We start from the raw sequence: 22,685 nt of genomic DNA, 5'->3' as shown, positions 1-22,685 counted from the left end.
TGGGCCGGCTGGGGAAGCTGGGTCAGGTAAGTGGGCGCCAGGTAGGTGGCCCAGGTGGCCTTCTCTCCCTTTCTATTTCTGTTTTTATTGTTCTGTTTGTTTTATTTAATTTATTTTGCCACTGTTTTGAATTTTAAATAATTCAAACAATGCCAAAAACTCCTCTGAATATTTTATATTGCTAGATGGACTTTTCCAAAAGCTTATAAAATATTTCAGGGGTATTTGAAATTATATTCTAATTATATGAATATAACTCAAATTCAAATAGCTAATGAATTAAATCCAAAGTCCCAAAAATAATTCCTTAAAAATGTTCAATATTTTGGTTGTGTCACATCCCTGGTCCTGTTATGCATTAGGCTAGACCTCATGTGAGCTTCATGTTTTAATTCAAATGAAATTTGAACTGAGGAATTTTGGAAGCCTCAAAACCCTAAATAAAAGAAGGGCAGAAACCCTAAAAATCTCATTCATTGTTCCAAAAATGCTCTTCTTAAATGTTTGATAATTTTTGGTAAGGGTTCTGGTCCCAACCAAAATATTGAACATTTTTAAGGATTTATTTTTGGGATTTTGAATTTAATTCATTAGCTATTTGAATTTGAATTATATTCATATAATTAGAATATAATTTCAAATATCCCTGAATTATTTTGTAAGCTTTTGGAAAAGTCCATCTAGCAATATAAAATATTCAGTGGAGTTTTTGACATTGTTTGAATTATTTTAAAATTCAAAACAGTGGCAAAATATTTTAAATAAAACAAAAAAAGAAGAAAAATATAAAGCAGAATAGAAATAAAAGAGAGAGAGAAAGACCCGTACCTGGGCCACTTACCTGTAGCCGGCCCAGCTTCTGCGCGGCCCGTTACTGTGCAGCCCAGCTGCCAGTCATCTTCCTCCCCCTCGCCCCGAAGCAGCTGCGTGCTGGACGCACGCGCGCCGACGCCGGCCACCTCCTGCTTCGCCGTGGCAGCCTCCCCGACTTCCTCGCGACGCCACGGAGACGTCCCCGACCCCCTCTCACTTCTCCCTCGCTCTCTGGACCTCCCTCCCCCTCGCTCCTCTGTTTCCCCTCCCGCGACCGAGCGGAGCTCGCCGTCATCATCGCCGTACCCATGGCCACCGGCCACCCCTAGCCTCGCCGATGCACCCAGGAGCTCCGCCTCGACCCCCTCTTCCTCCCCACCGATCCAAAGCCCTCCGGAAGCCCTGCATCGCCGCCATCGCCGTCGTCTTCTACCTCGGACCCGCCGGCCATCTTCGTCAAATTCGCCGGCTCCGGACCGTCCCCGACCTCGCCGAGCGTCCCCTCGTCATCGCCGTGAGTCACTGACCCTCTCCCCTAACTCAGCATGCTCCCCTCCGTGCCGTAGCGCCGTTCCCCACGAGCACCGAAGCCACCGTCCGCCATTGCTGCTGCACGCATAGCCTCCGTGCTCCCCTGGCCTCACTGAGCTGCTCTTAGTGCTCCCCATGACTAGCAGGTGCCGCCCAGCCTCTCAGCTCGCTCGCTCGCTAAGCGTAGCCCCGTGCCCGTGCTGGCCCGAACTCCGGTCGCCGCCGCGGTCCCCGTTCCGGTGAGCTCGGGCCACCTCAGCCCCTACCGTTTGCACAGATGGATGCGGGCGACTCCCAGCTACGCGTAGAGCCCCTCAGTCGCCGATTTGGTCGCCGAAGGAGCGTTTCCGACGCCCTCCGCCGTTGCTGGCGTCGCCGGCGACAAGCCGCGGGTCAACTCCGGCGGGTTTGACCCGGGGTTTGACCCCCTGACGTGTGGGCCCAGGCGCCTGCTTAGTTAGTGCTAAGTTAGTTAGTGTTAACTAACTTAGTTAATTAGGTAGGCCACTGACATGCGGGCCCCGCCCGGCTAACTAAGTTAGTTAGGGCTAACTAACCTGGTTAGTTGACTGGGTCACTGACCAGTGGACCCCACTGGTCAGGTTTGACCTGGTCGACGCCTTTGACCTGCTGACATCACCAATACATCATGCTGACGCAGTATTTGTTCTGGAATTAAAATAAATCTTAAATGATTTAATAATTTCAGAAAATAGCTAAAACTTCAATAAATCATAGAAAATTAACCGTAACTCCAAATTAAATAAATTATATATGAAAAATTATCAGAAAATTCAAGGAATCCATCTGTACCATTTTCATGCATGTTAGAACAACTTATCACTACTGTTTAGGGCAAATGAAGTGAATGACATTTAAATAATCACATATGGAGTTTGAATTTGAATCTTGTATTCAAACCAACTTCATTTAATCTGTTGCTAGTGGCCTTAGCTCAAAACACATTCATATTGCCATGTCATGAGCATGCATCATACTGTGCATTGCATTGATTGTATTTCTTCTTTGTTGCCGGTATTTGTCCCCTCTCGATAGACGTGATACCGATGATGTGATCGTTGACACTGATGAAGACTCAATGTTATCTTCAGAAGTGCCAGGCAAGCAAAACCCCCTTGTTCATTCCGATACAATCCTACTCTCTCGCTCCTGCTCTCTTTTACTGCATTAGGACAACACCGATTCATCTGTTACTTGCTGCGGTAGCTGAACCCCTTTGTCCTTTGCATGACCTGTCATTGCCACAGTAAATAGATGAAACCCACTAGCATGAGTAGGAGTTGTTTGAGCCCTGATGTGCCTACTCACTTATGTTTGTTGTCATGCCTGCTACTGCTTAGAGTTGAGTCGGGTCTGATTCATCGGGGATGAATCAGAGGCGTGTGAACCTGTCCTACTGTGTGTGAGCTAAGTGTGTGAACACGATTTGGTAAAGGTAGCGGTGAGAGGCCATGTAGGAGTACATGGTGGGTTGTCTCATTGCAGCCGTCCTCAGGAACTGAGTTCTGTGTTTGTGATCCATGATTCAGCTACTACCACGCATTGGGCCCGAAACCAATGGACCCTCTCGGCTTCTTGATCACCCTTGTCCTCTGTCCAGGAGTTGCAAGTAGTTTCTGGTGTTTGTAGTATGCTGGAGGCCGTGGGCAGCGCTGACCGTAGGGGTGGGCTGTGATGCGGTAGGCACGTGGCACGGTGTACCGGGCGCCCGTTTGGTGTCTCGGGAACCCTGTTCACATCGTTTGGGGCTGTGAGCGAAACTCCGGCCGGATCTCCTCATGGATGGAACCCGAATAGGCGATAAACCTGGACTAGAGACTTAGGTGATTAGGTAGGTCGTGGCCGACACCCACGTTGGGCTTCCGCTTGAAGGTTGCCGAGTACATGTCGTGTAAACGGCGGTAAGTGGTGAGAGCGTGTGTGAAGAAGTACACCCCTGCAGGGTTAACCTAATCTATTCGAATAGCCGTGTCCACGGAAAAGGACTTCTGGGTTGCTTATATCAGTTCATAGACAAGTGAAAGTGGATACTCTAAAATACGCAAGATAAGCGTGAGTGCTATGGATGGCGTTCTCGTAGGGAGACGGGAGCGGATCCATAGTGGTGTATTGATATGGTGAATATGTGGACTCGTGTGCGCCACCTCAAAAAAGTTACTCGCAGTCGTAGTTCAGGATAGCCACCGGGTCAAAGCTGGCTTGCTGCAGTTAAACCCCACCATCCCTTTGTTGATAATGATGCATATGTAGATAGTTCTGATGTAAGTCTTGCTGGGTACATTTGTACTCACGTTTGCCTATTTTATGTTTTTGCAGAGAGACTTCGGTCTCGCTAGTAGTTTCACGTGGACTTCGACGTTTAGCTTGATACCTCAGCTACGATCTTGTGCCCTCGGCAGGATCTGATAGATAGTCAGGCTTCTCAGCCTTTTTCATTTATAGTTGTCTGTACTCAGACATGATAGCTTCCGCTTGTGCTTTGACTTGTATGCTCTGAGTGTTGGGTCATGAGACCCATGTTTGTAATATCTCGCTCCTCGGAGCCTATTGAATAGATTACTTGAGTCATAGAGTCATGTTGTGATGCCATGTTGTATTTGCACATATCGAGCATATTGTGTGTATGTTATTGAAATGCTTGGTATGTGTGGGATCTGACCATCTAGTTGTTTATCTTTAGTAGCCTCTCTTACGGGGAAATGTCTCCTAGTGTTTCCACCGAGCCATGGTAGCTTGCTACTGCTCCGGAACACTTAGGCTGGCCGGCATGTGTCCTTCTTCGTTCCTGTGTCTGTCCCTTCGGGGAAATGTCACGCGGTGAATACCGGAGTCCTGCTAGCCCGCTACAGCCCGGTTCACCGGAGTCCTGCTAGCCCAGTGCTACAGCCTGGATTCACTCGCTGATGACCGACACGTTCGATGCTGGGTCATGGATGCCTGTCCCTGTAAGTCTGTGCCGCTTTGGGTTTACGACTAGCCATGTCAGCCCGGGCTCCTTATCATATGGATGCTAGCGACACTGTCATATACGTGTGCCAAAAGGCGCAAACGGTCCCGGGCAAAGGTAAGGCGACACCCGTGGGAATACCGTGCGTGAGGCCGCAAAGTGATATGAGGTGTTACATGCTAGATCGATGTGGCATTGAGTCGGGGTCCTGACAGGTTGGGACCAGAACCCTTACCAAAAATTATCAAACATTTAAGAAGAGCATTTTGGAGCAATGAATGAGATTTCTAGGGGTTTTGCCCCTCTTTTATTTAAGTTTTTGAGGCTTCCAAAATTCCTCAGTTCAAGTTTCAAAAATATAGACATGATGCACACATGAAGCTAGCCTAGAGCACTACCATCAGCTAGGGATGTGACACGGCAACGTCCAAGAGCGCTGCTTTCCTCCATGGGGGCGCAGCCGAGGTCCCCTGCTCTCCACCCCGATCCCCCTGCCCAGGTGAAAACCTTTATCCTCGGTGGATTTGGCGGCGGCGGCGCCTTGCGTATCGTGACCTTGCTGGAGGCGTCGTCAAGGGTGTGGGGCTCGGTCGGGAGGTTAGGCAGGTGAGGGATTGAGCTACCCCATCTGCGTCGTCCGATTCCTTGAAGCTTGTCTCCAACTAGGTTGGTATGGACTGTGGCGGAGCAGCCGGCGAGACATATCCCAAATTGATGTGGTCATCCTATGTCCACCTTGTGAAGCGAGGGTGACAATCTTCCAGCTCTAGTGTGAGCTTCTCGAAATCCCGACGGTGTGGCGCCTACGAGCCATGGCGAGGGGGAAGGGTCCCTCTTCGGTGATTGAGAGGGAAGATGTTGGTCCCTTCCTTCTCTAGGTGTTCCTGGAGCACGGTCCATCCTCGAAGGTCGGCTATGTCCTGCTGTGCTGCTCCGTTTCTGCTACATATGATCCTAGTGTGGAGTGCTTGGCCTTTGCTAGCTGCAATTCATTTGCGGCTTGTGGAGGTTGTATTGAGTAGGCTTTCCAGTGTTCCCCATTGTATCGTTCTGGCCGTTGTAAGCTGGGTTGTCTCTTGTAATTTCTGGCCAGTTGATGGCTTTGTTCGCGTCTTTCGCGAGCCTTCGTTCTAAAAAAATCTAATAATCTTCTTAATATCTCTCAACAATTACAGCCTCAGGCTCCCATCCGGTTTTCAACTCCTACTAACCAAATTCCTTTGCAGGGTCATACACTTAAATCTGGTTTTCTTATTGCAGGTTCCAAAGTTTATTCTGATACTGCTTTCAAATGTAAAAGTGTTCCAGGTTTAATGCAGGGATCAGCAACTACTGGAGTTGAAGTCTATCTTTCTTTGCAACACGATCAAATTGAAACAAATGTGCAGCTTCAGGCGTCCACATCCATCACAAGCACACCTTTGCAAGCTGAAGCTCTTGCCCTTCTTTTCGCTGCACAGGTGGCCAACCGTCTTCACATTACTCAGCCTACATTTCTCACAGATTGTCTTTCTTTGGCTCTAGTTGCGGCAAGCAGAAGGATTTCAGAGCCTTCTACTCCTTGGTCTATCAGGAAAACTTTGGCTGATTTTTTCCACTACTCTTCAGATCTTCAATCACAGGTGTTTCACATTCCTAGAGAGATAAATGGAATTGCACATAATATAGCTCATCAGGTTCTTAGATCAGATGTTGAACCTGACATATGTTGCTTTGCCTCGGCTCACAGGAATATGTTATGCCCTGCAGTTTCTCTTCTCTCTAATTTTCAGTTTCAGGGGTTTGTAATCCATGCTGCCTCGAAATCTTCTTCCCCCGTAGTGACGGAGAAGGATTGGATGGCGATCCCTAGCTCTGGCGAATCCTGGCGCCTGCGATGGCGTGCCCCCGCCGCCGGTGGCGTCCTCCGCCCCTGTCCCAGCCGTCCCCTTCGGTGAGTGCCTCGCTCCGGCGGCTACGGCGCCTCCCGCCTCTCCGGCCGCTCCCTCCGTGCCTCGGATCCGCTGGGCCGACTACGCCGACGACGCGCTGTTTCCCCCTCCCGCAGTACCCGCCCCCTCGCCCGCCGCCGCTCTCCGTCGCGCCGCGCTGCCGCGCCGGGCTGGCATCTCAGCCCCCCACGTGAGGGGTTCTGCTGCTGGCTCGCGAACGTCGTAGTCGCCGCCGGCGACACCCTCGAGCTCGACTCGGGCTGAGGAGCGCCAAGGTGCGGTCTTGGCTGGTAGGGCTGCTCGCCGCCGGCGCGAGCGCTCCTGGGGCATGGCTGGCCGCTCCGACCGGGGTGTCGCCCGCCCCTCCTGGCACCGCCCGGCGGCGGAGGTCCGGCCGCCGGCCTCCCCTTCTCCCTCGGCGTCGCTCTCCGCTCGTTCCCCCCGATCCCGGTCATGCGCTCCTCCCCCTTTAGGCCCTTCACCGCGACCTTCGGGTCCTCGAGCCTCCGGTTCCGCTCCGTCCGACGGGATCCCACAGCCCTGGCTGCTCGCGCCGAAGCCGCGGTGGCGGTGGCGGCGCCCGCCCCTGGAAGGGAAACCCTTCGGGCTCCCGTGCCTCCCCGTCGCCTGGACCGGGCCGCTGGTGCTCCTGGGCTGTTGGGCCCCAGCCCGCCTAGGCCGTTGGGCCGCTGCGCGGCCGGGCCGGATGGCCTCTCCTCCTCCCTGGGCCGGCTCAACTGCGTTGGGCCACTGGGATGCCCTAGGCCCAGGGCGCTGGCCACATCCATCTGGCTGCCCTACGGCCTCCCGTGTCTCCCTTTCCCCAGCGCTGCCGCCTCGTCTCGTCCCCATCTTCCCCTCGTCGCGCCCCCTCCTGCTTCAACTCCGGACTCCACCTCGCCCCGTTCGACCAACCCGCCCCCGCCTCCCTCGCCTCCCCCACCTCCCCCGCCTTCCCATCCCCCGTCGCGGCTTCCCATGCCGCGCGACTGGGACGATGGGGTGGCCCGATCCAAGCGCAAGGCCGACGACCACCGCGACAGCTCCGCCCATCTCCGGACGCCCTCCGGCGCGAGGAGGAGCTCCGGCGTGAGCTCCGGGAGCTCCGGGAGGGTCGCCGCTCGCTTGCGCGCCAGGAGGGTCGGGGTCGTTCTCAGTCGCCTCGGCCGGCCGCCTCGGGGGACTGGCGGTCACGCCGGCGATCCCCCTCCCCGCTCCCTCGCCATGAGCGCTCGCCCTCCCCTCCTTGGTCTTCGCGGCCCGTCTCCCCCCGCGCCCCGGATGAGCAGCCTCCGGCCCCTGCTCCCCGATGCTACGTGCCTCCCCATGCCTCCGCCCCCACGGCCACGGCTTCGGTTCCTGCCTCGGGCGGTGGCACCGCTCGCGGCCGCGCGGGGTCGGCCAAGAAGAAGAAGCGTCGGGGTGCCCGCGACGCTCCGCCCGTGCCCCCCTCGGCGGCCCTGGGATCTTCCACCACGTCCGAGCATGTCTCTGTTCTCCCTCCCCCCCCCCCCCCGGCAACTGCGGGGTGGGGGGCCATTCGCAAGTCAACTGTGACAATCCCCAATGCTGCTACCTCTGCAAGGATCCAGGCCATCCCGCTCTCCTGTGCCCGGATAGACCGGTGGTGTCGGAGCTCATGGTGTACGGCGACGGTATCGAGGGTTTGGGTTTCTTCCACCTCAAGGTCCCCGACGTCCCGCCGCCCTCTCCCTCCCTCCAGGAGGTCGTCACGGTGGTCGACGGGGTGGCATCCCCGGAGATGATTGAGGCCGAGCTCAACCACCTCTATCGGTGCCAGTGGGACTGGGTGGTCACCCCCACTGCTGGCCACATCTTCACCGTCGTCTTCCCCGACTCCGTCAGCTACGGCTACGCCACGCACAGTGGCCGGATCACGCTCGCTCTCAACCAGCTGGTTGTCGGCATCTCCGAGCCGATCCTCAACGCTCAGGTCGTGGCCGTCCTCGACACCGCTTGGATCCTTCTTGCCGGCCTCCCTGATATTGAGCGGTCCGAGCTCATCATTCGCCAGATGTCCCGCCTCTTGGGCAAGGTGGTGGTGGTCGATGAGCTCTCTCTGCGCAAGGAGGAGGAGGTCCGGGTCAAGGTCAAGTGCCTCGACTCCTCCAAGCTTCACACCACTGTCCGCGTCTTCTTCAACGACCAGGGCTTCGACCTTAGAATCGCCCCCGAGCCCCCCAACCACGTCGGTCGCCCCCGCTCCTTCTACGCTGGCCTCCCCGACGGCAACCCGGGGACCGACGAGGACTACCACGGACGTCACCGTGCGCGCTCCCACCACTCGGATGAGGAGTGGGGCTCGAAGGACTCCTGCTCCCCGTCCCCTTCGCCCCCTCCTCCTGCCGCGGGGGGCAAGGGCCGCCAGGCCGCGCCCAGCCTGCTCCTCGGCGGTCCCTCGGACTCTGTGGCGACGTCCTCCGAGGCGAGCGACATCTCCAGTGTTGGCCTGGTCGTCTGCCCGGCTTCCTCGCCGCGCTCTCCTTCCTCGTCTGCTCCCGTCGCGCTGGACCCGGCGGCTCCGGCTCCCAGTCTGCTTCCGGCGGCTTCGGTGGCCCCTCCTGAGGGGGATGAGCCCCCTGTGGCGGACTCCCCCCTCCGGCTTCGCCTCCCGCGATCTCTCACCCCACCCCGCCCGAGGCGCCTCCCCCCTCCCCCCGTCGCCGCTCCCGCGGGCGGCCTCTGCTGCGGGCTGTGCGGTCCCCTCTCCGCCGATGCTGCTCTCATCCGCGACTCCGTCACCGGCTCCGCTCCTCCTCAGCTGCTCCGGGCCCGCGCCTCTGGCTTCACCCGCAGAGGCCCTGACCATGGACGGGGAGGCTAGGGTGACCAACCCCCATGGCTGCCCAGCCCCCTCCTCCTCGGTCCGCCGCCTACTCTCGACGCGGCCGGTCGGCCTCCTCCCCGGTGATTGCATCCCGTCGGAGTGCTCGGCTGGATGCTTCTCTCCCCGAGGGCAGTCCGGCTCTGCCCATCCCCGAGCGGGCGGAGCTTCGCGCTGCCACTCAGAACCTGGAGCCAGGTACGCCTGCCGTTCCCCCTTCGGCTTCGTCTTGCTCCTTCTCTGCGCTTGAGTCCATTCCTCTAGGCAACCTCGCAAAGGTTGCTTCTGACTCCACAATCATTTTTAGGGGGGAAGCTGGTCCCCCCTTAGTCCAGATCGCGTCTATAGAGCTCGTGGGATCCTTGACGGGAGGCTAGCGGAGGCCCGTGCGGCCTTCCTTTTGCCACCCGTCCCGCCTGTAGCTGGTGAGACCCCTCCCCTGACCGTGCTGCGGCTAACGGCTCCACCCCCCCCCCCCCCCGTCGGTGGGAGAGGAGATCCGTGGTTGCACTCGCTCCCGCACTGCGGCTCTCCGTGCTCAAAGCGCCTCTCGTGTCCTGGGGTCAAGTAGCCCCCCAATGGCGCCTTAATGCGTGCATTATTCTGGAACATCCGCGGTTTCGGCCATGATGGCGGACGCCGCCAACTTGTGGAGTACATGCGGGAGGAACACATTGACATAGTTGCCATTCAAGAAACCATGTGTCTCGAATTCTCGCTCCCTGAGCTTGACCGTCTGAGCTCCCACCTCTTTGCCTGGCATTGGCTCCCTTCTAGTGGGAGCGCCGGCCACTCGGGTGGCATCCTTTTAGGCGTGAAGGATGCCAGCTTTGAGGTGGGTAGCATGGATCGAGGGGAATTCTTTGTGAGCATGGAGCTGTTCGAGAGGTCTCTCAACTTCAAGTGGGAGGTCATCATCGTCTACGGGCCTGCTGACCATAGTCGGTTGGCTGCCTTCCTCGAGGAGCTCCACCGGAAGATCTCCGCAGCCTCCCTTCTGGTGGTGGTGGGAGGCAATTTTAACCTCCTACACGTGGCGGAAGACAAGAGCAATGATAATGTCTGCTTTGCGCGGATGCAAGTGTTCAATGACTTCATTGCTGACCTCGGTCTCCGCGAAATCGATAGGATTGGTGCCAGGTTCACCTGGACCAACCGGCAAGCCTCCCCGACCCAGTCTATCCTGGACCAGGTCCTAGTGTCCCCGGATTGGGACCTCTGCTGCCCCTTAGCCTCCCTTCGCGCCATCACGAGGATTGGCTCGGATCATGTACCCCTTCTCCTCTCTTCTGCTGACGAGCGTCTGCCGGTCACCCCTCGATTCCGGTTTGAGACCTTCTGGCTCTCCCAGACCGGGTTTATCGACGCTGTTGGCGCTCGGTGGATCAAGGCTCGCGCCCACCCCCACCCCCACCCCCCTTCGGCCATTGACTCGTGGCACTTCTGCGCGAAACGCGGTCGGCAGTTCATGAAGGGATGGGGTGCTAATCTGGGTCGCGACCTCCGTGAGCGCAAGAAGGCGTTGTTATCCGTGATCCAGGCCCTTGACATGCGTGCTAACGCGGTGGGTCTTTCTCCGGACGAGTGGCTCTCCCGTTATGACCTGGAAGACCAGCTCTCCGTGATCTACACCGATGAGGAGGCCTATTGGCGCCTCCGTGGTGCCCAGAAATGGGTCTTGAAAGGCGACGCGAATACGGCATACTTCCAGGCCATCGCCAACGGCCGCCATAGACGCAACACCATCCTTCTCTTGTGGGATGGTGAGACTCTCCTTCAAGACCCCCGCGACATCCGGTCCCACGTCGACGGTTTCTATAGATCCTTATTCTCTGTCGCCCCTAGAAGCGGCATTTCTCTCGCCCCCGATTGCTGGTCTGATTCCCGGTTCGTGTCTGTCTCGGAGAACGTTGCCCTTACGGCCCCCTTCTCCGAGCAAGAGGTCTGGGATGCCATCAAGGGCATGAACCCATCCTCGGCGTCGGGACCGGATGGCCTCCCGGTTAAATTTTTCCAGACCTTCTGGAACGTGATTAAACTAGAGGTCATGGCCATCTTTGACGAGTTCTACATTGGCTCCATTGATCTCGGGCGTCTCAACTACGGGATCATCTCTCTCGTCCCCAAGGTCCCTGGGGCGTCCGACATCCGCCAGTTTCGCCCGATCACGGTTATTAATGTGATCTTCCAGATCCTGACCAAAGGGTACGCCAATAGGGTGACCCTGCTGGTAGACCGTGTGACTCACCCCAACCAGTCGGCCTTCATTAAGGGTCGTTACATCCTGGATGGGGTCCTTGTCCTTCATGAAGTCCTTCATGAGGTCCACGTCAAACACCTCAAGGCGGTTTTTCTGAAGATTGACTTCCACAAGGCCTACGATACGGTTAGCTGGCCCTTCCTCCGGGAGGTCCTTCTTCGGAAGGGCTTCGACGACCGGTGGATCACTAGAGTCATGCAAATGGTCTCTTGCGGTCGCACGACCGTGAACATCAACGGTGAGATTGGCCCTTTCTTCCCCACCCTTTGTGGGGTTCGACAAGGTGACTCCTTCTCCCCGTTCTTGTTCAATATGGTCGTGGACGCGCTTGCCTCCATTCTGGATAAGGCGAAAGTTGTTGGCCATATTCGTGGGATTACTCCCCATCTTGCCGGTGGCTCCGGGGTCTCCATCCTCCAGTATGCTGACGACACTATCATCATGGTCGAAGGCTCGGAGACGGACATCTCCAACCTCAAGTTCCTCCTTCTCTGCTTCCAACAGATGTCGGGCCTCAAGATCAACTTCGACAAGAGTGATATTATGGTGATGGGATACTCCCCCTCAGAGTATTTGTCCATCGCCAACAGACTCAATTGCCGCCTGGGCTCCTTCCCCACAACCTACCTGGGGACGCCCATTAGTGACTCCCGGCTCACCGTCGCGGACTTGCGCCCCTCCGTGGCCAAGCTCCAAACGTGCATCGAGCCCTGGCAGGGGAGGTGGCTGTCCAAGGCGGCCCGGACTATTCTTATCAACTCCTCCCTCTCCAGCCTCCTCTTGTTTCTCATGAGCTTCTACAGTCTCCACGAGACCCTTCTGTAACAACCCGGTGTAATGATGCTACAGTAACCCCTGGGGTTAAGTTAATCTTTTTGCTAAACATGTGCCTGATCATTATTGTCTCATGTTCTTTCACATTCCAGTTGAATTCAAATTCAAATTTTGTCTGAAATTCAAAATGCTCAGACATGAAAACAAAAATGTTCATCATGTGCAGAATAATCCACAGCTAATATTGGTGGTGAACCAACATTTTTGCAAAAAGGTTTGAGTGGCCTAAGCTACTTCAAACAGTGGCCTAAGCAATAAATTAAATGCCCTTTTTGATTTATAAAATTGGCAACTATTCCAAAAGCCACCCAACCTTTTTGAGGCAGTGCACTTTAATTCTTTGAGTTTGTTTTGGCCAGTGGCATAATTTTGCAAAGTCAATTGTGGCAAAAGAAAAATGCAAAAGCTGCTGGAAAATAAAAAAAAAAGGAAAAGGAAAGAAGAAGGGGTGGGAGAGCCCCTGGCCTCCCATTGGGCTTCGGCCCATCCCAGCAGGCCGGCCCACCTCACCAGCCTGGCCGGCCCAGCTCCCCGAAGCGCGCCCCCTTCCTGTTCCCCTGGTGCGCGCCACTACAGGGGCGCCGTCCCCGCCGAACCACCTCGCCGGCGACGACCCCCGCGAGAGGATAAGGCCTCCACGCCCCCGGACGCCTCGAGTCCTCCCCCCTCACCTACCGCCACTCCCGCCTCTCCGTTCTCCTCCCTCTCCCTCTCGGCCTTCTCTCCTCCAGATCCGCGGCCCAAGCACAGTCGCCGCCGCCCTCCGTCGTTGTCGCGGCCACCGGCGGCCCCGCGCCCGCTGACCTTGACGGTGAGCTCTGCCGTCGTCCTCTCCATCGACCGGTGGCCTCAGCTGGAGTTGGGGAGCACCGAAGCGCCGGATTCCTTTCGTCCACGTCTCCGGTCGTCGCCGCCCTTCTTCGTCTCCGGCGCCGTCTCTGCTGCTACTAAGCCTTCGAGGGCCACCGTGCGTGCCGCAAGGTGAGCCCCTTCCCCCCCCCCTCTCTTTTGCTCCCGTACGCGCCCAGAATGGCTGGACCCGCCATGGCCGAGCCGAGCTCCGCCGACGAGCTCGTTGCCGTTGTGGTGACCGTCCACACGCTCGCCCGAGCTCACAGTTGTGCTCCTGGGGTTCCCAGGAGCCCAACGCGCACGCGCACGCTCCCTCCCGTGCCTCCTAGCGTAGTTTCCGTCGAGGTCCCGTACGCGCGGCCGCCGTATCTCGTCGCCGACCCGTCTCCGGTGACCGTTTGGCCACGGGCTCGTGCCCATTGGACTCGCCGCACCACGAAGATCCTCCCCAGCCTCCTCTTTTGCTCAATAGCGCGCTGCCTCGCCGTTTCTTCCTTCGGCCAAAGCCGCTCCGCCGCTGGCCTCGACGCCGGCGCCGATTCCGGCCAACTCCGGCGACGCCACCGTCCCTAGTCGACGCGCCTTCGTGCGCTCGTTCGAACGCCCCTAACCGCGACCTCCCCCGTGCCCTATAGCAGAATCCCGATTCCCCCTTGTACGCGCCGCCGTGTTTTTAGTCGCCGGCGGCGAAGCTCCGGCACCGCTGACGTGGCACCACCTGGGGCCACCCCCCCGGGTCGCTGACCAGTGGCCCCAGGTGCCCCGGTTGGCCAGTTGACCAAGTCAGCTACGCTGATGTGGCAGTTACTTCCACTGACATGTTGGCCCCCACGCTAATTAAACTAAATTAATTAGTTAATCTAATTAGGCATTGACATGTGGGGCCCAACCTCTAATTAACTTTGTTTAGCTAAATTAAACTGCTGTTAGACCCACTGTCTATGACAGGTGGGACCCAGCTGCCAGGTTTGACCTGACCAGCTGCGGTTGACCTGCTGACCTCTTGCTGACATCATGCTGACGCAATAATTCCATTTATGTTAATTTAAATAATTTCTGGAAATGCTAAAATCTTTAGAAATTCATAGAAATTAAATCGTAGCTCAGATGAAAATGTTTTCTATATGAAAGTTGCTCAGAAAAATCCAACGAATCCAAATATGTGGTCCGTTCATCTGTCACATGCCCCTAGCATGCTGAACATGGAACTTTCCCCCTCCGATCATCTGTCTGACACAGGTCCGGAACCGGGAACACCTTCCCGGTTGATTTCCCCCTTCACCTATAACGTCTAGGACCGCGTTAGAGCACGCTTAGCGCTACGTATCGTCATGTCATGCTTAGTGTTACCTCTGTTTGCTATGTATTTACTGTTTCTTCCCCCTCTTCTCTCCGGTAGACCCCGAGGCCGTTGATGCCCCGGTGACCGACTACGTCGTCGACAACGACCCCTCCTTGCCAGATCAACCAGGCAAGCCCCCCCTTTTGATCATCCCGATATCGCCCATTCCATTCTCTCATGCTTGCATTAGATTTTGCTATTGTTATTGTTTGCTCCTATTCTGATGCATAGCCTCCTTTTGTAACCTGCTTATTGTTACCTTACCGGCTTATCCTAAACTGCTTAGTATAGGTTGGTTAGTGATCCATCAGTGACCCCACCTTGTCCTTGTTGCCCCTGCTTCATCATTGAAGACCCGATCAACGGGATCGAAGACCAGGCCCCGGCACCGCACATCACTTTCCCCTTAGTTGCTCGACACTACTGGGATACTATCGAGTGCCGAGGGTGAGACCTCTACAACACTTCTGATGTTAACCCTGTAGTGTAGCTATTCGGTTGTGGTCATCGAGGGTGATTTCCTCTTTAACCACTTCCGATACGACTCTGTCGTGCAACCCCTCAAGTGTGAACCTCGAGGGTGATTCCTCTACGTTCACCTTGATGATTACATTGAGTGGAACCCACCGAGGGTGATTCCTTGGGTTTTCCTCTTGATGTTTGGACACACGGATACTTGGACTTTACAACTGTTACTTTGAAAGTGATGTGGAGACGGGTTGACCTGGAAGGTGACCGTGAGATAATTACGAGGCGTGGCCGGGCATTCTTAGCCCTTGCCGCAAGTCCTCGAGACGGGGCAACGGGGTCACCTCTTTCGTGAGACTCTGCTTGTTACCGCGCGTTCCTAATCCACTACGATTTGGATATTTGATCCGAGGGGCCTCTGGCCTGATAGCACTAACCATCACGTGGGCATAGTATGGGCGTTCTACGTCGTGTACATCAGCCGAAGCTTAATAGACGTCAGCGACGGAGCGGCGCGCGCCGAGTTGGACTGGTAAGCTCCTGGCTTTTTAGGGAGGTAGCTAGGTCTGCTCACCGGCCGCCCACGCAACGTGCAGGAGTTCCCGGGGAGATGGCCCATGACCCCTGGGGGCATAGGTTTAGTCCGGCGTGCTGGCCTCTCTATTAAGCCTAGGTCGGGTTGCGGCGTATTGTTTGGCCGAGGCCGGGCATGACCCTGGAAAGTGTGTCCGGCCGGAGTCAATCGAGCGTGGTGGGTAAGTTGGTGCACCCCTGCAGGGAAGAAAACATCTATCGATAGCCTGTCCTACGGTAACGGACACTTGGAGTTGTATCCCGATCGATACAACTAGAATTGGATACTTGTGATGAGAACTGGATGGAGATGAGGATTTGATTGTGATGATAACTGGATAGTATGGCTCTGGGATTTCTTTCTCGCAGGGAGTCGAGAAAGGATCTCCGGCCGAGGTTGATAACACCACTGCTACTTACTTTATGCTACTCTACTCCCTCCTGTTGCTGCAAGATGGTGGGTTCGAGAAGATGCTAGTCTTCGATAGGACTAGGCCTTCTCTCTATTCTGGCATTTCTGCAGCCCAGTCCACATATATAGCCTTCCTTTGATAATGTTGCATATGTAGTGTAGATCCTTGCTTGCGAGTACTTTGGATGAGTACTCACGGTTGCTTTGCTCCCCCTTTTCCCCCTTCTTTCTTCTTTCTGGTTGTTGCAACCAGATGGTGGAGTCCAGGAGCCAGATGCCGCCTTTGACGACTGCTGCTACCCCGAGGGTGCCTACTACCACGTGACGGACGCCGACGACCAAGAGTAGTTAGGAGGCTCCCAGGCAGGAGGCCTTGCCTTTTCGATCGATGTTGCTTTTGTGCTAGCCTTCTTAAGGCAAACTTGTTTAACTCATGTCTGTACTCAGATATTGTTGCTTCCGCTGACTCGTTTGTATTCAAGCTGATGTATTCGAGCCCTCGAGGCCCCTGGCTTGTAATATAAAGCTTGTATTATTTTAAATTGTGTCTAGAGTTGTGTTGTGATATCTTCCCGTGAGTCCTTGATCTTGGTCGTACACATTTGCGTGTATGATTAGTGTACGATTGAATCGAGGGCGTCACACCTTCACCATGAGATCGCCAAGGTCCAGTCCCGCTTTTACTGGGCAGGCGACAATGACAAGCAGAAGTACCATATGGTCAGCTGGCCTGACATCTGCAAGCCCAGGGAGCAAGGTGGCATTGGCATCATGTGCTCTAAACAGATGAATATCGCCCTTCTCTCCCGCTGGCTTTGGCGCATCTCGCAAGGTCACGGTGGCCTCTGGCTTGACATCATCCGGAATAAATACTTGCGCGGACAGCCCCTCACCTTCTGCTAGAAGTCTGGCGGATCTCAGTTCTGGCAGTCGATTGTCCAGCTTCTCCCGGTCCTCCGTATCGGGACCTCCATTTCGGTGGGATCCGGAGTATCGACGCTGTTCTGGTTTGATCGCTGGGCCGGGGACACTCCCTTTGCGGCTCACTTTCCCGGCCTCTTCTCTATCTCCGTCGATCCCGTGATTTCTGTTGATAGGGCCCTTCTTGACTTAGGGCGCCTTGCTTTCCGACGGCCTTTTGGTCCCTTGGAATCCGCCGCCTGGCGTGAGTTGCTTGACTGTGTTGCTCTCCACGAGCCGATGGTGGATGGTGGCCCTGACCTGGTGCGCTGGCGCCTTGAGCCTTCGGGTCAATTCTCCACCAAGTCGCTATACCTGGCCATCGCTCCATCTTTCGCCCCCTCCCCCTATCGATGGTGTGGTCCATCCGCCTGCCCCTGAAGATCTGTATCTTCATGTGGCAATGGATTCGCGGTCGGGTCCCGTCCGGGGTGGAGGTGCGCAAGCGAAATGGCCCGGGTACTGGCATCTGCCCGCTCTGTGGGGTCCTCGAAGACTCGAACCACATTTTCTTCTCTTGCGTGTCCACTCAGTTCCTCTGGAGCTGCTTTCGCGAAGCGGTCGGTGGAAATTGGTGCCACACCAACTTCCCGGACTTATTTGCCGAACTCCAGATGTCCCCCGTGACTTCTCGCCACATTAGGTGGCTTGAGATTGGGGTCCTCGCCTGGACCCTCTGGACTTATTTGCCGAACTCCAGATGTCCCCCGTGACTTCTCGCCACATTAGGTGGCTTGAGATTGGGGTCCTCGCCTGGACCCTCTGGACTGTCCGCAATAAGCTTGTGATTCAGCGCACTCCTCTCCAACGGGCTACTGGCGCTCTTTTCAAACTCTCGGGTTTCTTGCAGATTTGGCGGCCGCTTAGCCACCCCCTGGACCGCGACGCCATCTCAGCCTTCATCGCCGACCTTCGCTCGATGGCCGTCCGCCTGTCGCCGCCGCCACGTCAGAACCAGACTAGGCGCTATCTTCGTCTGGCGTGTTCTGTTTTTTATTTTTTGGGCTTGTTGAGCTGTGCCCTCAGCAGAACCTATGTACTTTGTTGTGAGACTTGGGTGCGTGTGTGGACTTGACTCTGTATGTGTGCTCTTTGGCAGTTTGCTTTATTCATAAAGCGGGACGAAAGCCTTTTCAGGTAATCCATGTTGTACGTTGTTACTGAGCTGATTGAAAAGTTTGGCGCTTGGTGCGCCTTCTGTTGTTCAAAAAAGAAACGCCGGAGAGCCAAGGAAGCCGGAAGGGCGCAGCTTTTAGAGCACTAGGGCCGGAGCAGCAAAGGGAGGACGCCGACAAGGCATGAACAAAAAAATCACCTATATTCATGAAAAAAAAACTATTATGCATGTACTACGGTGTCCCAGTTTGTGTGGAACCAATGCATTTCAAGTTTTAAGTTTGACCATCAATTTGGCCAATAAAACATTTATTAAGTACCACAACCATTGAATTCCTACTCCCCAAAAAAATTCTAACAGTATGATATTTATGACACGTGACTCTTACATTATTGGTCAAATTGACAGTAAGCTAAATCATGAAATAAGATGGCATGTAAATTAGGACGAAGAGAGTACATAGAAAAATGAAAATAAAAAGATAGAGCAACCAGAAAATGAAAACACTCTAGGCAGGCCAGTCAGACCAGCAGACAAAGAGACATGAGCATCAGGAGCTGTATTTCTGCAGCAGATAAGTAAATTCAGATTTGAGCGAACTAACTGCGATATGGTATGCTAGCACGTAGGGCTTAAAACAAAGACGCCAAGTATTATGAATAGACACTGAGACTGGTCATTGTTACGAGCACGGGGCATCATTACTAGCTGTGAAAAATAAAAGCATCTTCAGAGATCTCAATAGACCGCCGTTTCTCCTGCAGCTCAATATAAACTCGATTTCAACAACCAGAAGTGCCCCCATACGCTCAAAAAGGCAGAGAGAGCACCGCTTGCATCTACAAGGGCTTTCAGTTCTCCAGTCCAGTTATTATCAATGGACCTAATAAAAGTGCTTTGGCAAAGTTGCCCTGAATCTAACACTCCAGTTGGCCAACTCCTCCTGCTGCTCATTGTCCCTCAGGTCGCAACTAAAATAGCCCCTCCCCTGCCAAAAGGAAGGCTGTTATGACGATCTTATGTGATGAACACATGTTACAGGTTAATGTGATTCTTTATGCACACAAGTCTGTTCACGGACATAGCGGAGAGCACTGAAAAGAACAACAACACTGCCTGTCCGATGGTCTGCACTTATTTACTACTCCCTCCGTCCCACAATGTAAGACATTTTTTGACATTAGTATAGTGTCAAAAAACATCTTATATTGTGGGACGGAGGGAGTATATGCTATGATGCCTTCCCTTATATAAGAAAAAAAAAGAGATACAGACCGCACTTACTTAACTCTTCCAATGATTTGCTGACATCACTGCCCCCAGATTGAACCAAGTGTATCTTGCCTGAAAATATTAAATTTCCCAACATCAAAATCATACAAATGGAAATGAACAAAACCAAAAATTCTGTAAGTAATGAAAATGACATGAATTCAGATATGATAGCACAATATACTGAGAGTGAGGGGAGTCCAAATGAAGCTGCATGAAGAACTACATCTAGTCCTTGAGTCCACACAGAGTTGTCTCTCCTTTTATTGAAAAGCAACAGGAGAGCTAGTCTCACTCCCTTTAGGTAGGTCTGTTTTCTAACTAAGCTGCTTTGGTAGGGATGGATGGGGTACCACAAGAGAACAAAAATCAGCAGGGAATTCTTCAAGAAATAACTCAGTTAGCTTGTGCTCAGCTAACACATTTGCATTAGTTTATTTGACTAACGAATGTTTACAACAAAACAGATTGCCAAAGGAAAGAAAAAAAATACTTGAACCTCAGATTAACTTACCATCAAACCGCACACAGATCTCAGGTACGATTTTCACTAGATTATTGATGTCATCATTGTAGACTCTAGTCTCAATATCACCCTCAACATATACTGCAGCACTGAAATAAGACATAATAATAAGCACGGTATATCCTTGGTGAATTAAGAATCTGAACTTTAGTTTTGATTTCACATCAAAAGGCAAAAAAACAGAATCATGTGCTATAGAGTAGAAAGCACATACTTCTTAACCAACTTTTGAACAGCATATGTACCAAGCTGCTCATTATGAACAGCTATGCGATGCCACTGAGCTGGCATTGGCAAGTTTTCAGCACCTGCCCTCCTCTGGTCAAACATGCCTCCAGTCCCGACAGTAAATACAGTCACAATATGCCCGTTCCTCAATTTTTTCTGCACAGGCACTTGTCCAACGCTGCCACAAATAATGGCCTAACAAAAACAAACAAGCCAACCGAGTGTCAACATGAGAACCAAAATATGAGTAGTTATTCTAATAGGATATATCAAGCAAGTACCCGGTAAACACCACGGAAGTCAGCATCTTTCCAAGAATCTGCAACATCACCATCTGCCTCGACGCCCATGCCATTCTTCTCATGAACACCAGAAAATGAAGTGCTAGAGCTCCATGCTCTCGATGCTGTGTATAAGTCTACCAAGAAAAAAAAATACACAAGCAAGGAGTCATATATGTGATGAGCCCCTTCCATGATCAAATAAGACAAAATAAATACGTTGTACCCACCAATTGGGTTTCTTTGCTGTCCTAAGAGCCTCCTCAGGCTCAAGCTGTTGAGCAATTTCGTGCTCATGGTAGGTCTACATACATAAAGGGGAAAAGGGTGAAATGGCATAACCACATAATTAAACAGCCTCAATAACAAAGGAATGCGGCTAGGGTTGTGTGTAATTCCTAAAAGCTTCTTCAGAAAGCCAGTGATGTAGCACGAAAGCACAGGAAAATGTTAACTACTTATTGCTTGATTTGCCCTTAAGGGGCACTATATATCTCTCAGAATCTCATCCTCTGTTGACAGGGTCGGATCTAGATGTACTAATCTCATCCTGGAACTTGTAGAGGTCCGTTCAATTGATCACTGGGTGGGTGACTATGCGGCGGCCATACCTCGAAAACGGATGTCGAGGACTGCGGACGGGGGTGGAGACAGCAGGGACGCGACGGGCTACAACGGAAACGGCGACGGCGGCGACGCGCGTGAGAGGCGGAGGGATTGGGTGGGCGAGCGGGAGCGGGAGCGGGCCTCCGCGCTGACGCCAAGCTACGGCGGCGGCAGCTCAGGGGCACCTGCGGAAGATTTTAGGGTGGTTTTACATCCGCATCCAATTGGCCCGGTTGAAGCTTCGTTAGGTCAAAGCATTAGGTCACGCGAGGAAGATCGAAGGGCTGAGTGAGTCAAGAGGAAAAATCGCCGTGCAAGGGACCACGAACCGTTTTTTTTTAACTTCCAAACTATTTATTAAATATCAAGATAGTGCAAAGAACATAAAAAAAAAATTACATTCAGGTTGGTAGACCACGCCTCGCCGTCATCGCCCCTTACTCATTGGAGCCAGACAAACTTTGTTGTAGTCGACGGTTAGAAAGTCGTCGTGCTAAGGCCACATAGGATTAGATTAGCGCACCAGAACAGCAACTGCGATGATGAAAAGAAGCGTAGATAAAAAATCTAATATTCAGACACACAGACACAGACGAACGAAGACCGGATCCACCGAAGACAAAACACCAACCGATCCCACGAGATCTGCTGGAGACACACCTCTCGAAGACAAGGCTAGGCGCATCGCCGGGACAGAGGTTAGGCAAGGAGAACAGTATTCCATCTTCAGGAAACCGCCGTCGCCTCACCTTTTTGAGCAGAAACCCTAAATGGATACAAAAGGACACATAAAAATGAATCTGGACCCTCCCGCCGGTAAAGACCAAGATCCACCACGCCTCCATGGTCTAAGGCCACAAGAGACGGGATAGACCTGATGCGGCGTCAGCAAGAGGCGAGCAACCCTAATCGCCTTAAATCGCTAGTGCAGCCAAAGGGGTATGTGTGCGCGTGTTAAATCCTAAACCCTTTTGGGACCACGAAGCGTTAGAAGACTCCAATTTACCTGCAAGTGGATCAGTATATGTGAGCTCCTTGGAATGTACTCCCTCATTTGCAACATAAAATATGTTATGTTTGTGGTGATTTTGGATCAAACATGTACTCTCTCCTTTGCGACATAAGACATATTATGTTGTGGTGATTTTGGATCGAATGTGTACTCTGTCCTTTGCGATATAAGACATGTTATGTTGTGGTGATTTTGGATCAAGCGTGATCGATGTGGTGATTTTTATTTACACAAAGTTAGTAACCCATGCTCCCAATTGAATAAAGTATCACAAACATTTTGTGTAGTTAATTCAACTGACGTTTTTTATGTACACTTTTATTTACACAAGGTTAGGAACTACGATGCCACTAGCCAGAGTATTTAGCTAGTACTCCCTCTTCCTCAGTTCCAAATTGATTAATTGAAGTTTGTCCTAAGTCAAAATCTTTAAGTTTGATCAAGTTTCTAGAAAACATATTATATAGAGCACCAAATTAGATAGTTTATAAAAATATACTTTCATACTATGTATGTCTAAGTTGCAGATCTTACCATGTTTTAGAACGAGATCCACAAAGAACACATTTTAATATGTACATCTATGTTGCAGATCTTACAATGTTTTAGAACCAGATGCACACAGAACACATTTTAAAAAGCAGAAAAGTTCCCACTGTTCTAACACTGCACATCCGTGCAAATTTTATACATACAACATACTCCCTTTGTCCCAAAATAAGTGTCTCAAACTTTAGTACAACTTGACCGAGGGAGTATTACTTTAGTACAACTTGACCGAGGGAGTATTGTGTCAGGTAACCATTTTCGAAAAGCTGATAAAACCTCTGGCAAAATGAAAATCACTCGCCAAG

The 22,685-nt window shown here is 53.0% G+C and overlaps 1 protein-coding gene across 1 annotated transcript; it reads right to left on the bottom strand.

Moving 5' to 3' along the window:
* Positions 1 to 18,421: 18,421 nt before the first annotated feature.
* LOC123070944 (single-stranded DNA-binding protein, mitochondrial) lies at positions 18,422 to 21,125 on the bottom strand. The gene is made up of 7 exons (XM_044494365.1): positions 20,825 to 21,125; positions 20,444 to 20,517; positions 20,214 to 20,350; positions 19,919 to 20,127; positions 19,693 to 19,793; positions 19,191 to 19,250; positions 18,422 to 18,894 (listed from the first exon to the last, which is right to left on the bottom strand). The coding sequence occupies exons 2-7, from the start codon at positions 20,508 to 20,510 to the stop codon at positions 18,878 to 18,880; spliced, it is 591 nt and encodes a 196-aa protein (XP_044350300.1). The 5' UTR covers positions 20,511 to 20,517; positions 20,825 to 21,125; the 3' UTR covers positions 18,422 to 18,877.
* Positions 21,126 to 22,685: the final 1,560 nt, after the last annotated feature.

The sequence above is a fragment of the Triticum aestivum genome, chromosome 3B (assembly GCF_018294505.1).
Source record: "Triticum aestivum cultivar Chinese Spring chromosome 3B, IWGSC CS RefSeq v2.1, whole genome shotgun sequence".
Taxonomy (NCBI): domain Eukaryota; kingdom Viridiplantae; phylum Streptophyta; class Magnoliopsida; order Poales; family Poaceae; genus Triticum; species Triticum aestivum.
The sequence above is the reverse complement of the archived record's forward strand: the minus strand, read 5'-3'. Positions and strand labels throughout refer to the sequence as shown.